This window comes from Hakea prostrata, chromosome 2 (assembly GCF_041222555.1).
Source record: "Hakea prostrata isolate BN-2017 chromosome 2, UWA_Hpros_2, whole genome shotgun sequence".
Classification (NCBI taxonomy): Eukaryota; Viridiplantae; Streptophyta; class Magnoliopsida; order Proteales; family Proteaceae; genus Hakea; species Hakea prostrata.
The window spans coordinates 59,255,655-59,270,960 of NC_142601.1; the positions used below are offsets into that span (position 1 = coordinate 59,255,655).

General features: G+C 39.2%; 1 protein-coding gene across 6 annotated transcripts; it reads right to left on the reverse strand.

The window, feature by feature from the left end:
- Positions 1-4,935: 4,935 nt before the first annotated feature.
- LOC149025318 (homeobox protein knotted-1-like 2) lies at positions 4,936-11,843 on the reverse strand. 6 transcript variants are annotated; one of them, XR_016171720.1, is made up of 6 exons: positions 10,856-11,843; positions 7,849-7,969; positions 5,633-5,826; positions 5,425-5,556; positions 5,196-5,351; positions 4,936-5,105 (listed from the first exon to the last, which is right to left on the reverse strand). XR_016171720.1 is itself a non-coding variant. In XM_089145537.1 (6 exons), exons 1-6 carry the CDS (start codon positions 11,666-11,668, stop codon positions 5,102-5,104), a joined length of 1,401 nt encoding a protein of 466 aa, XP_089001663.1. In that variant the 5' UTR covers positions 11,669-11,839; the 3' UTR covers positions 4,936-5,101. The 6 variants fall into 6 exon arrangements, 3 of the variants coding, with proteins under 3 accessions (XP_089001663.1, XP_089001662.1, XP_089001661.1); XR_016171719.1 differs by having other exon boundaries at positions 4,936-5,113; XR_016171718.1 differs by having other exon boundaries at positions 4,936-5,116.
- Positions 11,844-15,306: the final 3,463 nt, after the last annotated feature.

The following is a 15,306-nucleotide window of genomic DNA, read 5'->3' on the forward strand; positions in this document are numbered from 1 at the left end:
AGTTCAGTTAAGACATGAACACATGAGCCCATTTTCTCTTGTTCTTTTCGTTTTTTGGGAAAGGTTTTTAAATTGCTGTTTTTTCATGCCAAAGAGTAGCATCTCATGTATTCTATCACACTGTCATTGCTAGAGATACATTGTAATTCTCGGCTTCTAAAGGAACGTCAAAGCCCGTGCAATGCAGAGGAAACTGGAGAAAGTTAAAACATAAAGTGCGTTTGGTAAAGTTCTTAGAAAGCGTTTTTAGCATTCTTATGTTCTTTAAAAATGGACCAATCAAAAAAGTGGATTGAATAATCTTTTGCAGAACATCAGAAAGATATTTTTACCAAAGAACACAAATGGAAGTGATAAAATTGTCCCAGTTGAAACAGGTATTAATCAGTTCGATCCAAACAAGAAGGATAGGGTAATTCAGATCTAATCTAAGAAGTAATTTTTGGAAATAGATTCAAATACAGAAAAATTGACAAACTACAAGGGACAACTAATCTTCAGCTACCCAATAAAGAAAATGCATTACTGCCAATGCAGGGTTGGTGGAGTGATAAAGATCCATACTTCTCAGTGTAGAGGTCTTGGGTTTGACCCTTGCGGACGGCATTACATTTCCAGGATTAAAAAAGCACCAAAAAAAAAATGCATTACTTAAGAATAGTTTGAGCGGTTATAACTTGGCGTCCGGATAGAACCATAGCCAAGATTAGTGGAGATAGATACAAGACTATTACTATATATGTCCATAGTTAGAGTCCGTAGGAGGGTGGGGGATTTAAAGTTACAGAACAAAGCACCGTTTGCTTCAAATAGAATTTTCATCAAGATTCGTGTATAAATAAGAGGTCACGTGGACTGATCCAGTTTGGATAGTAGGCTTACTGTTGTAGGTTGACTACACCCTATTTCTTTGATGTTGATTAGTAGTTTTTTTGCTTGCTGCAAGCCATACCAAATTGCCATGAGTGCTGCCTCTAGTTCATCACCATCTATTGTTCTTCCATCACCTAATTTTATGAGATTAGCTTCTGTAGCAACCCCCAAACTTGAGACAACTTTATATAGTGATTGGTGATATACCCTACACACAATAAATTTGTTAAGTTAACATTGCAAGTCACATTTAAATAATTACTACTGTTTTGATAAAAGGAAGGGTGTTTATGGTTTGTTTCTTCTACCATTTCTGACAACCCATTTTTCAACTTCAAACCATCTATCCATGTATTAATATTGTTGAGAACCCTATAGGGATTTGGTAATTGTTTTTTGAAAGCTATAATTGTTTCTTTCTACCAAATAAGATAGCAGGTAATTATGAAAATGGAAAGACTCCACTGCTTTGTTTTGTAATCTAATTGTATTGTTTAAGATTGTATTGCACCAGTGGGTGAGTGAATTTTGTGCTAGTTATTCTGGCTTGAGTCCAAGCCTCCCTGCGGCCAAAATCCTTTGGGTCCACTCGTAAGAAATAAATACATGTCAAGTGGTTTCTTTTAAGTTTCCACAGAGCTCGTAGGTTGGGTTCACTGCCATCCATTATGATAAAACAATTTTAACTGGTATTCCTGTATACAATAGATGACAAAAGAAGGATTTAAATTTTGGGTGAATTTGTAATTTCCAAAAGAATTTCCACTATGTTGAGAAGTCAATTATCAGGGATTGTCTATGTTTCATCAATGCTTTGCTAGCCAATTTGGGGAAGAAATTGCATGTTGAAGAGATCGTTAATACCCATTTGTTATCTGTAGATGAAAGGGTGAGGTTATTGAAAATTAAATTTTAATTGTGGAGAGAAAAGAGATATTCCATGTTTGTCTGGACATTTTGGAGCATTTGTGCAATGGTAACCTTCGTGTTCTATATTTCTTACTCAAGATTCTGGTTTGCAATGGTTGTGGCCAGTTGTAGCCGTGGATCAATACCAAAATGAGGCATTATTACCATTTCCAATTTGTTGCCTTACCATCTGTTGCAGAGGTGGGAGGATACTGTAAATGCTCCTCCAATGCCATGATCTTCCATTTTTCCTAACCTTGGGTGAAAGATACTTGTGTTAGAGAAGTATCTAGCTTTTAGTGTTTTAGCCCATAGAGAATGTGGTTCAGATAGTAGTCTCCACATACCCTTGTTTCAACAGTAGTGCACTATTTACATCCTCCATTCTTTTGAAACCAATACCTCACACATCTTTTGTTTAGCAGCATTTATACGATGAGACTAGAATTAGCTGCTTCATTTTGGTGGGGTGCCCGCCTAGCCAGAACTTATGGCATAGGGAATTGATTTGCTTGCTGACGGATTTAAAGAATCTAAAACACTATATATGGTAAAGAGACATTGGTTGCAACAAAGAAACTGTAGAGAAGTGCTAAAGTGACCAACAGGGTCAATATATGAGCTTCATTCAAAGCTCAAAAGGTACGGTAATGAGCAAAAAGAATAAGAAACCGGTTGGGTGGGGGAGATGGTAAATGCCATACATGGCAAGATATGAGGATTAGAAAGTTGGCTGGACTTTAAAAGGGATGATATGATCTTACCATGAGCCAGGTGTAGAGGACTATTCTTACCTTTTCATCAATACATTGGATATCCGAGTGCTCCGCCCTTTCAAACTGACAGGATGGTTACTACATACCTGCCCCCCAAGGGGGTAGTGCTAGACGAAGAGAAATTTGGGAGGGATAGAAGAGGTAAGCAAGAGAACAGATGAAAGAAGGAAAAAGTAGGCTAGTTGCATGATTACTACGCTGTAAGTTCAAATTTGTCTTTGATAGTAAAGACAATTTGGATCGTAAGACTTCACCTCCCTAAATTTCTTATTCCTTCATGTGGTGATAGTAAGCTTTTTGCTTTATTCACACCTCAATTGCCTACCTTGTTCGAGTGTTGGTAAACTCACTCTTCAATTTTCATGTCAAATCCTGCTCTTACTCACTCCTCAGTTTACATGCCAAATGACTCTTTACTATTAAAAATTGGATTAAGTGATGATATCACCACTAAATAAAAATTCAAAAGGCTAATCTTATCCTTCTTTGTCAAGCATTTCTCATAATAGTAATTTTAAGTCCAATATTAAATGACTAAAATACCCTAAAAATTACTAAAGAAGTGGGATAAAAGATTTCTTCTTCACCCATGTCTTTCCTTAATCCTGCCGGATATCATCCACAAGCTCCACCCTATTGGAAATTTGTTTATATGGCGATTGTTTTCGGTAAGGTGGGGACCGGTAGGTGATTTCCGGGCAGGGTTAAGGAAAGAGATGGATGGAGAGGAATCATCTACTTTAATAAAAAAGACAAATTTGGGTTTCTAAATTTTTATTTATTGGTGACATCATCACTTAATTCAATTCTTCACGGCAAAGAGAATTTGTAATTGATTTTTTTCCAAAGATAATAGATATAATTAATTACAAATATGGGATCTATATATAATTTACCCTAAAAAAATTGAGAGTGGAACATTTTTGTGAGAGTCCGAGAAGATTCATCCATGGACTCCTTTTATGGCAAACTATTACTACAAGACACTTGGGATTTAATTCCCTCTTTTGCTGACATTTGTGTTGCAGATATACTCGCGCTGCAAGAAAGTCTTGTAACTTATTTTCAAAACCTTTAGCCCTTTGTTCATGTTACCCAGTATTTGTAGGTGAATTTGGTTACACCTTTCCTCGTGTATCTTAATTCAAATAAACTTTCTTATTACCAGACATAAAAGGAAATTTTGTTTTGAAGCACAAATTTCTACTGATGGTGATTTTCTTAGACTTCATTTAGCTCTCAATAAAAGAAAATATGGGAGATCGTGGTAATCTATGGTGAAGCACTGGTTTGCATCCAAAGATACCGCATAAAGATCTAAATAAAATCAACTTACTTTTACACAGAAAGGGCATATATCTTCATGTTCTTGGTCAACCATCAAGCTTCTCAGAGAAACAAACTGGCGTCTGCCTATCAAAAATTCTGGCAGTTTCCATTGAACTTCTAAAACGTCAAGTCGAAGTGCTTCAAAATCCCAGAAAATAAAAGCTTCATTTATTTCAATCGACCTGACTAGTTTAGGGGGGAAAAAGATACGAGATTCTATGTAACACTTGTATTGATTCTAAAATCTTTTATTTGGAGAACATGTCATGATGTATTAGCCCTTTTGCAGTTGATCCACTGTGTCCAACTTAATATATTCGTAGAGTGGGTTAATCATGGTTTAAGGTTCTTAGCTATGGTAAGAGAGATTGTAGCAAGCTAGCCAAAAAAAATCCTCTCTTTAGGAGACGTAAGGAACACAAGAAATAGAAAGAAAAAAATCATAATATTTCTACTTACTTACTCTAAAGAAGTTTACTTCTGGCTAATAAACAAGAGTCGGTAACCCTCTCTCCATCAATCTCTCTCAGGGAATAACTTGTTGGCCTACTCCCCATACATAGATATGCAATTTCTGATGGTTCTTCGTTAAAATGTTACTGTTAGAGGTCGAACCAGATGGGGCAAATATCACAGAAACAAGCAACTCTCCATGGTTTTTATGTAATGCTGCAAAACAATAGAACACTGAAGACGCACAATCATCAAGCAATGTGCTACCATGGACTTCATATAGTAGTAGCTAGTTGAATAGAAAGGAAGAAACATGCACAAGATTATTACACTGTACACCCAAAAGCTGCAATTGATACTACTATTCACATATGTAGGAAGGATTTCTCAAATCTGCCTATAGAGGCAGAAATATATATGCACGAAGGCTCTATTACAGTAATATATATGCATAGATATATTTCTTCAAATTTCAACCTAAAGAATATAGCATGATATGCATCTAGGTATTGTTGACTGCATCGGTACCTGTCAATTGGCATCTAACTGCTCGGCAATCACAGCAACCACTCGCAAATAGTAGGCAAACTGCCTCATCTACCACACTAGGCTTCTGTGTTTAAGCAATATAAACATCTCCATGTAAACTTCTGCAGTGTCCTCATGCAGCATTTTGTATTTTGATGCTGAATCACCCACTGGATTTGGAAGCATGGAGTGAACATTTGTTGGTTTGGGATCAAATGCGTTCGCCACTGTTGTCACCTGCATTACTTCTTTTTAAAATTTAAGTCGGGAGAAGTCCATGAAATGATCAAAATTTTTCAAAAGGTAAACATGCTTTAGCTAGAATACCTCTTTCGTTTGCTCTTCAAAACTGTAGAAGACGAGGGGTTACTATGCCAGTTCCTTTTTCTCTGGTTAATGAACCAGTTGTTGATTTGCTTCAATTGCAAGCCGGTTTCCTGCACCAACCTTGCCTTGTCCTCCTCCTGAAATAAGATCCAAAAACTTACGATTTAGAAAGTCAATAGTGCCTAACAGTCTCAACTGAATGATTTGCGAAGTACTTAACCAGACTTACTGTTGGATATGGCCACTTTGAATGCGATTGCCACCAGGCTTTTAAGAGTGAGGTAGTGTCACCTGGGAGTTTTCCTGCTCTTCTTTTCCGGAGAATTTCCTCCCTTATGTCCACAATCTTCTCCTTGTAACCCTGAAATAAATGTGAACTGGTTATTAACCTTGTAACACGCAAAAATGTAGACCATTACAAACCATTAAATCCTTACCTGCTTCAGCTCATGCTTCAGCTCTTGCCTCACGCGCTCCATCAAGGACCTCTCACTCTCAGTGGGGATAAGAGGGCCAAACCCCATGTTGTCTGCCCCATCCAGGCTCCCATCAAACAAGTTTGTATCACTATCCGCCTGGTCATCGTCATCATCCGACATTGTTGCACCCGTTCCTTCACCAGGTGAGACACCTGTTCATGCAGAGCATATCAGTCACACAAGTAAAAGTTCCATAGAGAGGTTAAGCTGGCATAAAAGTATTATGACAGGAGAAACTATCACTATCCTAAAAATTAGCCTGATGCATGGATCTATGCAAAAGATTACAGAACAGGAAAGACTCATAGAACAGGATTGCAACAAAACATAGCCTAAGAGATCAGCTTCAACAAGAACAATAGCTAAGAAGAGAGTCAAGGACTACATTATACACACCCCACTTAGCTAAGAAGGGAGAGAGGACTACATTTTAGAGTTTTACAGTCTCTAAAGTGGTAGATTTAGGCATGCTAACTTAGCCAGGAACCAGTTAAATAAACCAACTTTTCTTTTTCTGGACATTGAAGTGCTTAATGCTCGGTTACTTTATAATCTAAACACTTGCTTAGTGACAGGTCGACCAATTGATCCAAATATCTGCTAATGGCAAAACAGACGGCCCAAATTTGGTTGACAGGTATTCCCCAGAAGTCCCCTGCCCTACCTGCCAATTTTCAGCCCAAATCGGTAACCCCAAGTTACAAGCTAAAGCTTTAAACATCTAGGTGCATTGGCATAAAGAAATGGCTGAAAAATACAAGGAGGCATGCCAATACACAAAATGTGACTTTGTTGGATTGGACCTTGACAAGTGGCTAAATCCATAGATAGATCTATCTATCCAATGGTCAGAATCAGCAAGCTATCCTGCCACCTGGGCATATAGACATTCACCAAGTTGCACTTGAGTAGCATCTAATCAGGTACAACAATGCAAACCCTATTGATCCTCCTCAGGATCGCATCTAAATTATCAAAACTGAGCATACTTTCTCTGATTAACAGGTAGGCTATTTGAGAAAGATAAAAGCTGCTCAACATTTGGTTGTAATACCTCCTTACTGAACAGTCATTGAATTTATTCAGATACAGCAAGCCACCTTGGTTGACTTATCTTTTTGCTTATTGGTACCACCACAGTTCATGTGGATGCATCATTTATCCTCTATTCAATCTCACCGCCTCCCACCTTCAACTTAAAACCTTAGCTACAGTATTTGATTTTCATTGCAGATAGCCAGCCACCTTGGTGACTTTTCGCTATCATTTTTCCTCTATCACTCTATCCACTTCCCACTTTCAACTTAAAATCTTAGCTACAGTCATTCTGTTTCCATGTTTATTCATTTTCAAGACTCTCCTGTCCTCAGAATTTCTCGTCACAGAGAAAATTATTAAGCACATACCACTTAAATTTATCAACTATGATTTGAAGTTCAATGGGTTCATTATAGTGTAAATTTAAGTTATCCTAGCATTAGGCATGTTCAAGTCACCACTTATTATGAAGGGGTGGGTGTGGATGTAAGCGGCAGGTAGGTATGAGAGTCCATGTAAAGAGTTTGAAATAGACTATCCTAGCGATATTCTTAATTCAGTGTCAGTTTTGAGGAGTAATCTTCTATTCTTTACAAGAGTCTTCCTGTAGATGGTCTCAGAGCTCAACCACACAAATCAACCCATAGCTCTCTCAAATATAATATTCGTTAAAATAAGAAGTTAATTCATGTTTCCTAAATTCCTACTGAACCATACTGGCGCGAGCTTTTTGGAATGAAGGAAAATTCCAACAGTCTACAAGATTTCGTTCCTACCTCAATTCCCCTGTTTCTTCTGCAATGACAAAACTTAGGCATGTTCCATCCTAAATATTACTCTTTTCACTGAATCCCTTTTTTCAACGTCTTTTTTCTTTTCCTCTCTACAGCTCCTTGTGTCAAGACCCAATGAAGCACATCAGATCTCAATTCCAAGTCCATACCCATATTGCAATATAAGAAATCAATGATACAACTCATCAAACATTCATCACCAGAAGTCAAGCTGGAAAAAGTGAGGACCAGAAATGGTAATCTCAATACCAGATGTAACCTAATCTTAGTACCAGTGTAATGTAATCTTATGTTAGAATGAATATCAGGGGTAGAAAAAGACATTCGGGATCCCACAGTCACCTGTTAAACTTTGTAGAGATTGCTCAAGCTCCCAGCAAGCCATTACTGCTTCCATTGCATGGACACGAACATGCTGCTGCAGTTGTTCTTTGAAGGAACAGAGCAGTAGAACATAATGTGTCTACACACCAAACACAGAAGGAAAGAATCAGGTAATATTGAGTTGCTTAAATTAAAAATAAAAATCAGAAATATCAGCAACTTTTTAAGATAAAAATTAATCAGCTGGTAACCACTAAGACAACCATTTAAAGTTACATCAACACTCGAGGCACAATGAGTGAGAAATTCCACATATGCATCCGCATCCACTGGAATAGTTTTTTAAATTTTTATTTACTTAGACAAAATGTTAAATCGTCTGAGAATCAAACAACTCCTTAAGAGCATATGACAACATCAACTTACAACAAGAAGGAGTGGATATGCAGAGAACACTCAAACCAGCAACTAATATGATCCATTATTTGAGCAAATACTGTAAACAGAGGAATTTATAATATGCTTCCTCCCTCTGTAGTGAGTAGCTACCAAGATCCATTAGAAAAAGCATCCAAGGCATGTGGCTTCTGCTACTATGGGATCTGGGAGTGACAAAGGTGCTCAGTGATACCCCCGGTTTGCTAAAGGCTGCTTCCAAGTTTAGAGCAGGCTATCTGATACTTGCAATATTGAAACTTAAAATTGTACTAAAGCTCACACAGCAGTTACTAAGATCTATTATGTGGAAAATATATCCAAAGTTCAATAAAGGCACCACACTCTGTTCACTACATACCCAGAACAGAAGCTTGAACTGTGACGCACTATTGTTGCTTAAAGCAGTAAACATCAAGGACAACCACAAGATTCAGTTTTGAGAGCACATCTAACAAAAAAAGAAACCCACCAATAAAGTCAGACAGGAGAACAGATGCAGTAGACCAAACAAGAAGAAATATACTAGACTAGAGATTAACGAATTAGTTGTGTCCTCAATCATGGAAGTTCCTATGAAAGAATGAGTCCAGGATCTTCTTGAAACAGTGTAAAGGATTTGCAGTCATTAATGTGCTTGTATGCCATATCCCCAAATACTGTAGCACCCAATGAAGTTGAATTATACTGAACATGGTTACAGACAACCACATTAAGTTGGGTACTGCTGAGTTATTCTTGTTATGTGTACAGTCACCACCAAAAAAAAATATTACGAATGTGCATCAAAAGCCAAATCAGAGGACTTCCCAAATGAAACGCACTTTTTATTAACAGAGAAGTCCAAATAAAAATAAATAAATAATATACAAACATGGCAAACCATATAAATTGGGAAATAGCAAAGATTCTAAATTGATTAAGAGCCAGTATATCATAACTGGAGTTTTCCTAAGAAAGGTTTATTTTGGGTCTTCATACTGTGAGAACTTCATTTTGGATACATGGACCATGTCCTCAAGAATTTTGTGGTACATGCATGTCACTAATAATCTTCTCACTTGTGACATGAGCATAAAGCCTAAAATAATGGGAATGAAAGAAATTCACAGAATTGCTGGTTCGTATAGGATTCTTATTCTGGCTGAGAGTTTGCAACTGCAATAGATCTTCCCAATCAATGTAGAAATTTGATGTGATCAGAGGATGATATTGAAAGAAAACTTCACGATCAACCATGAAGTAAGTAGCCCATTCCTCCAAAGGAAGGGCTTCGCTGGGTTCCCAACCAACCAGTGGTTGTTGTACCATCAGTGAAATCTCACAGAAGAACTAACAAATGCTTAGCAATGTATAGTTTCTGAAGCATCCAAATGAAAACTAGACACAACTAGGTGCCACAATACTTTGCCTACTGCAATTCAAGATTGAGATGGGCGTCTTGCCACCAGTGACCCAACATAGTAGCATCTGGTTACATCACCTCCACAAAACTCAAAGATTTCAGACCAAACTATCCATCTTCCGTTTATCACAGCTGTGGTAAGTAATTATTTAATTGCACAGTATAATTTAAAAATAATTACCCCCAAATTCACCCCTTAGTACAAACCTTATATATTTTCCTTGGCCACAATATACATGTACCATCCTCAACTTTTCACACTTTATGAAGGAAAAAGGATTGGGTACAACCACGTTCTCCTTTCTGCTTTCTATGGTCATGATTGTACCAAAAGGTCTCTCGTTTATGCTTCTTTTGGACCACCACTATCAGATTCAACATTCACAATTTATCTTCAAAGGTGTTCCCAATTAAAGTCATTATCAAGATCTCAATGGTTGAAAAACAAACAGAAGAATTTTCCACGGAAGTGATTCATCCTAGTTAAGAGAAGTTCCCTAAATGTTGGAATTAAGTTTCTTACACGAAGCCTTAGAATTTTAGTCAAGTGCATCTTTAGATATGCCGGAGCCTTCTACTCTCCTCAACCAGAACAAGCCATCTGAAAATTCTCATACCACACTAGCTTTGAAAGGAAAAGACTCGCGACATGTTCTCAGAGAATCCGATTACCATTAGTCTACTAAGCACTCTCGTCCGTGTCAAGTCAAAACGGGAACATAGCCTTTCAGAGAGTTCAGGAAGAGAAGGAAGTCAAGAGGGTATAATATGCGTCACTCGTTTAATTTACTCCATTATTTCCCACATCCATCTCATCTTCCGCCGTAGGAGCACTGGAAACACGGTAGCCTAAACTGATGACGCACCACGTCCGGTCTCAGCTCTATGCCGATCGCCATAAATATATTTTTTCAAGAAGTGTAAAGAGCGTCATTCAAACAGATTTGAGTTTTGATTTCTGATAGCAAATCAAAACGATGACTTCATAGGAAGTCCCCAAGTGGAAATCAAAACAAGCTTAACTTGCGAAAGAAACAAGTAAACAAGAATCGCAAAGTGGTGGTACTGGAAACATCAGAATTTATTCTTGTCTAATTCAACAAGCAAAGTAATTCTACCATAATCAAATACTGGGAAAGATGAAACATAATCCAAAAGAACACAGCACGTGGCAAGGAGACATACCATAAACTGATCAAGCTCCTTATCATCTCCCACAAGCGGTTGATTACCATGTCCGAGAACGGAATACTTGGCGACAACATGCTGAGACTGAGCAAGCTGCGCATCAATTCTTGGTAGCTGATCAACCGGTGTAGCAATACGCAGGCACGCGACATGTGCAGATAGAAGCTGCTCATAAAGAGGATGAGACAATATATCAGCTTTGTATTTCGCATTCTGCCAAGAAACAACTCCGTCCCCTCCACCTCCAGCTTCGCTCTCCGCCAACTCTCCGCCACCGCTATTGTCCCCGTGGTTCTGGTTGTTACCACTGTTTCTGTTATCAGTGTTAGCATTCATATCGGCCGAACCTTGCGATATCGCAGCAGCCATCATTGAGTCACTAGACACCGGAACATCATCACCACCACCACCGACATCACTTGTGTTCCGCTGGAGCATCGGCCGCGGAAGCCACTGGTTCGAAGCACCAGAATTCGAGTCCGAATTCGTCTGCAAGTGAAGAAAGCTTCCGTCAACGTACTGGTTCTGCTGCCGGAGAATTGCGTTGTTTAACCATGTCGGTCCACCACCACTGCCTCCTCCGCCTAGCTGCGAAGGTTGCTGTTGCTGCTGCTGCGATTTTCCAGCAGTCTCGATCATCAATCTCTGCATATCTTTCTGGTCTTTCCCGGCCCCGCCGGTGGCGTCCGACGAAGACTGACCAAGCTGCTCCGGTAAAATACTTCGTAAGACCGCTGTGTTTTCCCCTAAATGTTGATGTGTGTAATGCTGAAGTGCCATCTCATGCGAGAGATGGTTGTGAAACGCCATCGATGACTCGCTTCACTGCAACAATCTCATCTCCTTCTCTCTGGTTCAAGACCTCCCCCTCTCTCTCCCTCCCCACAGGGTATGAACAACTGCGAGCGAATAGTAGAGAAAGCAACGATTATTTTATTCTTATATATCTCACACACGTATGGTAGCTCCGGAAAGTGGTCTGCAAGAGTGATTTTGGTTGGGTGGAGCGCTGCTCCCAGTAGTAAAGGCTCAGAAGTGTTTTGATAAATCTGCATCGTTGAGTAAAGTATTCATCCAATGGTCTAGATTTTCTGTAAGCCTTAAATTAAATATAGACCGTACACTGTTAAGAGCAGCGCTGCTTCGAGTGGATTTTTACCCTGTGAAACCGCTGCCCCGGTAATCGGCTTGACAATGAAAATCCGCCGACATATAGTAAACAAGGAAAATTGCTCCCTTTTTTATTTTCATTTTTAAATTTACCTTGAATCTAACGATGTAGAATTTTACACGTGGCAAAATGTATTTCATTTTTTCTATGATATTGGATTGTTGAGGTAACCAGAAGAAAAAAAAGCTGCTTTTGTCATGTCAGTAATTGCAACTTGCAACTTACGAGAGACATTTGGGACCGGAATTCACTCACGAGCGACATGAACAATATAGTCGCTGTTCACGCGGGGTTAGGTCTAGGTATGACGGTGACCGGTTATGGTTTGCCGGTGGCCAAACCTCAGCGACGGCATATAAAGCCAAGGTTTTTAAGTTTTTTCATTAAAAGCGAGAAGGAGGAGAACCCAGTCGAAATTACGTTGCTTCACTCCACCACCACTTGCGGACAACGACCATACCTATCGGAACGACACGCGGCAGCCTCAGGTAGCATGGACCACATCTGGGGACCACGCAAAGGCACGCGAGGTGATTCGACGAATAGAAATCGTACATGTGGGTAAGAGCATCGGGTATGGTGGGACCCAACGTAGAATTTGACTCTTCGCTGCTTTTGCTGTCTGAAAGTCTGATGAAGAGCCGCCGGTTTAATCACGCCCGCTCCGTGGTCCCCTACTATCTTCAATATAGGCCGAAAGTAAAGCGGTCCCCTCCTATACTGCCAAAGAATGGGTCCCACCGAGCTACTATTACTATTGCAGGTCAGCCCTCTTGCCCACGTGGCCTCTCGCAATGTGGTCCCCCCCCCCCCCCCCAAAACAGACCTTTCTTTCTCTGTCTTATGTTTCCCTTGCCGTCATCCAGACGGCAATTTTACTTGGACATGAGATATTTATAGAAAACAAAACATTACTCATTGGCCGATTGCCGCTGCTTAGATTTTAATTTTCCAAAACTATCCCTATGTGTTGAATTAATTATCTTTCAGTCCATTATTCGCGAAACAGTCTCTGAGAGGCTATAATAGCACTGGAATTTGCCATTTTGGTATCACAGCCTAATAAAGTAACGACGGTTTCTTAACTTAACTTTTGGGGTAACCTGGCAGAGGATGAATTAAGACACCCGTGACTCCTTCAGTTCATGAATGACTCTATCAATACTCTAAAGTCAATACCACCTATTAGGGCAATTTGGTCATTTGATAATAATATTTATCTAAATCCTATAACGTATAAAATTTGTGTTAATGTTTTCTCCGCCACGCCTGCTATCTTGCCACGCCACTCACCTAATTATGTTTTTTATTACGAAAATACACCAAGCTCCGTCATCGACGGCTCATCTTTCCACACGTGGTTGATCGACAAAAAAATTTAGAAATCAATGGGCCAAGCATATTAGGTCTGAGGTTACGTGAGGCATCCGCTACGTTGCTTGCTGACGTGGAAACTGTCAATGGAACCCTTCTTCCAATCAAAACACTCCACGTCACTCAAATGGGTCCCCCACATTGATTTTTTTCTCGTCATAAGCGTAATTTGTGCAAGGACCGAAGCAAAAGTAATTCTATTTATTTAATTAAAATAAAGATGGTGATACAGAAAGTTAATATTAAAATAATAAAAATTTTATTTGGTAGCATTTTAGTTTAAAATAAGGTTTTGTGTTCGGTATGCATAAATTAAAATATGGTGTGAGGTTAAGATAAGGTGTAAATGGTCCCATTAAATAAAACCCTAAGAGGAAATAAAGCACAATTCATGCCCTGAAGTCTTTTTAAATTAGATTCTCATATGTTTATGTATTCTTAGAATAGTGATAGAGATTTGGATTTTAAGGTGTCTCAAGAATGTTTTGCAATGTTGTCACCATCTAAGTTATCTTAACCTATATCGAAAATTGGCTTTTAGGGCTTTATGGAATAGTTCTAATTTCACCTTTTAGGGCATCATATGCCCTTAGACTTACACTTGTACTATGGTTAGATTCATTGTGTAATGTACTCAAACATGTTCTATCAAGTAGGGTGACATATGACATCCCATGTTAACTATCCGTGACGAAAGAAATGCTTCTTTTGTTGGTATAATCCATTCGCACATGAGGACATGCTTTTTGAATTGTTTCTCATTTTCTGTGTGGAATTTATTTTTGAAGACTTTTTGGTATTGAGATATATCATTTCAAAGCTTCGTCACATTTAAATGATGGAGAAAAGATTCTCATAGTGCTAACATGTGGATCACTTTCGTACACTCGCGTTCATCTAAACAATATGAAATATCTAAAATAGCCTTCCTCACCCTTAATATAGAAATTCTAGAATGAGAACTTTCGGTAAACGATCATATCCAAAAATAGAGGTCGAAGGGAACCCCTCTCTCTTAAATTATTGCGCAAAATGAAAGAATATGATGAATGTGATACTGATCAAGATGTGTCAGTTTAAAAGTTGTAACAAATACGAAGAATACCTAAAAATGGTTGTGATGATATGCTTTAGCTGTTAAAAGACATAAAATGACTGATGAAATAAGTAGGGTCAATTAGGATGCCCAAGTTGATGGCTTGATGTAGATCATAGGTGGGGAACAAGGAATCTAGTTTTCTTCTTTGATTTGGTTTTTAGCAATGTAGAAGACTTTTTCTTTTTATAGGTAGACATTGTAAAAGACTAAAAGTGAAACTTTGTGTGGTAAATCAAAGCTTTGATGAAGCTTGATCCATATGGTGGCATTTAAAAGTTACCTTATTTGCTCTTTGTGTCCCTTAATCCCTTTTATTTTTTCCCAACTCTTAAGGGAAATTGCTACCGTTGAATTTTGACAGTCGAGATCAAAATTCTCACCGATGGTCCGAAATGTGTGACTTGATGGTCCGACCCAAGCAAGACCCACCCTGGCCCCTAGGGGGGGGCGGGCGCAACCAAGCCACCCAAGGATAATTGAGCCACCCGCCCGGCCAGTCGGGAAGAAGCCCGGCCCAAGCCCACGGGGCAAGCCAAGCCACGCCCAATTGGCCCAATGGGCCGGGCGGGATGGGAGCGAAGCCCGATGCCCGATGGCCCTATGGCCGATGGCCCGATAGCCGATGGCCGGCCGGCCCAGGCCCGCCCCGGCCCGATGGCGCCCGGATGCCCCGCCCCGATGCCCCCCGATTGGCTCAGGCCCAATTGGCATTGTCGTAGCTTTAATTGGCCATATCTTTGGTCGTAAATATCAAATGTAAGCAAGTAGTAATTAAAATACATATTAAAGTAATTAAATACTTAA